The sequence below is a fragment of the Octopus bimaculoides genome, chromosome 2 (assembly GCF_001194135.2).
Source record: "Octopus bimaculoides isolate UCB-OBI-ISO-001 chromosome 2, ASM119413v2, whole genome shotgun sequence".
Classification (NCBI taxonomy): Eukaryota; Metazoa; Mollusca; class Cephalopoda; order Octopoda; family Octopodidae; genus Octopus; species Octopus bimaculoides.
Window position 1 is genome coordinate 17,414,886 of NC_068982.1, and position 1,794 is coordinate 17,416,679.

The 1,794-nt window shown below is 36.7% G+C and overlaps 1 protein-coding gene across 1 annotated transcript in view; it reads left to right on the top strand.

The window, feature by feature from the left end:
• The window catches only part of LOC106867783 (GPI transamidase component PIG-S), a 48,227-nt gene extending 46,653 nt beyond the window's left edge, over nucleotides 1-1,574 (top strand). Inside the window, exons 15-16 of the mRNA XM_014912768.2 lie at nucleotides 201-258; nucleotides 1,191-1,574. Of these exons, the coding sequence (XP_014768254.1) occupies nucleotides 201-258; nucleotides 1,191-1,317 (185 nt within the window). The 3' untranslated portion in view covers nucleotides 1,318-1,574. The remainder of the gene's footprint in view (nucleotides 1-200; nucleotides 259-1,190) is intronic.
• Nucleotides 1,575-1,794: the final 220 nt, after the last annotated feature.

Here is a 1,794-nt window from a genome sequence, read left to right on the forward strand (position 1 = left end):
ATATGTATATATATATGTATATATATATATATATGTATATATATATATGTATATATATATGTATGTATATATATATGTATGTATATATATATGTATGTATATATATATGTATGTATATATATATGTATGTATGTATATATATATGTATATATATATATATATATATATGTAAACTATAATATAAAATAAATCTGTTTCAGAGAAGGCCTTCTTTGACCAGTCACTCTTGGAATTACTCTATTTTCCTGAAGATCAAAAGTAAGTCTGGTTATTCTGTTTCAATTTACATCATAGCAATTCCTTCTGAATCTTTTATGTATCACCATTCTCAATAACCGTTGTTGCCACACTATGCTATAATGCATTACAATACATTTCACTATCCCACTGTGCCAAATGGTATATTGTATTGTTGTAGCTATTTAAGCCAAAGTGAGAGAATGTTTTCGTCTCAAATTAACTTGAAATTTCTTGGAGAGATTTGGGTCATTTGTGGGCATGTTTGGTAAAGCAATATTCATTGACTTAATCAAGGCAGTGAGCTGGTAGAATTGTTAGCACGCCTTATAAAATGCTTTGTGGTAATTCTTTTGTCTTCATGTTCATAGTTCGAATTCCACCAAAGTTGACATTCCTTGTCATCCTTTCGGGGGTCAGTAAAATAAGTATCGGTCAAGTACTGAGGTTGGTGCGATTGGCTTACCTGCTTCCCCAAAATTGCTAGCCTTGTGCCAAGATTTGAAATCGGCACTTAGAAAAATCACTCGAGCGAGGTCGTTGCCAGTGCCTCTGGACTGGCTCCTGTGCAGGTGGCATGTAAAAAACACCATTTTGAGTGTGGCCATTGCCAGTACTGTGTGACTGGCCCTCGCGCTGGTTGCATGTAAAAGCACCCACTACACTCTCGGAGTGGTTGGCGTTAGGAAGGGCATCCAGCTGTAGAAACTCTGCCAGATCAGATTGGAGCCTGGTGCAGCCATCCGGTTGACCAGTCCTCAGTCAAATCGTCCAACCCATGCTAGCATGGAAAGCGGACGTTAAATGATGACGATGATGATGATTAATCGAATACAGTTTTTGCTGAGAAAATTCTTTAAAAGCACAAGTTATAAAAGTTCTCTCGCCATATCTTTTCATGTTTTTACTTCTGTCACCTCTCTTCAAATATAATTCTTCCTTTTCTGTTTTAGGTTTGCCATTTACATTCCACTGTTCCTGCCAGTTAGTATACCAGTCATTATTTCCACATTCCACGCCATTAGATGGATGAAGCGCAAATGGAGTGGGAAATTAGGTGAGAAAAAGAAAGCCGAGTGAGTTGTGCTGAAATCCTTCTAACGAATGTAAACCAATTAAATTATTAACACCAACCCATGTACATACTTAATGAACAAATTCAAATGACTTCATATGAATTCTCGATTGTCTCTCACTATCGACTGATATAACGTTCTGAGTGATGGAGGTGCTGTTTGTTGGGAGACAAGTGGTTAAAAAGACCAAAAAAACTCCCCCTGAATAAAAATGAATAAAAAACAAAAAAAAAACACTAATGAATAAATTCTCTTAAAAAAACTTTGGTTTGTAAAAGGTTTGATTAATGATTGATCTCAGCCCCTTTTTTTGCAGATGTGTCAAGTATTCTTTCATTTAGGTCTTTTTGCTTTAGTTTTATGAATGGATGAGGATAGCTGCGTGAAAAAGTGTCACACCCTAACAGTTGAGGGAACCCGTGGAAGAGGTAGGCCCAGGAAGACCTGGGCTGAGGTGGTGAGGCAAGACCTTCGAACATTG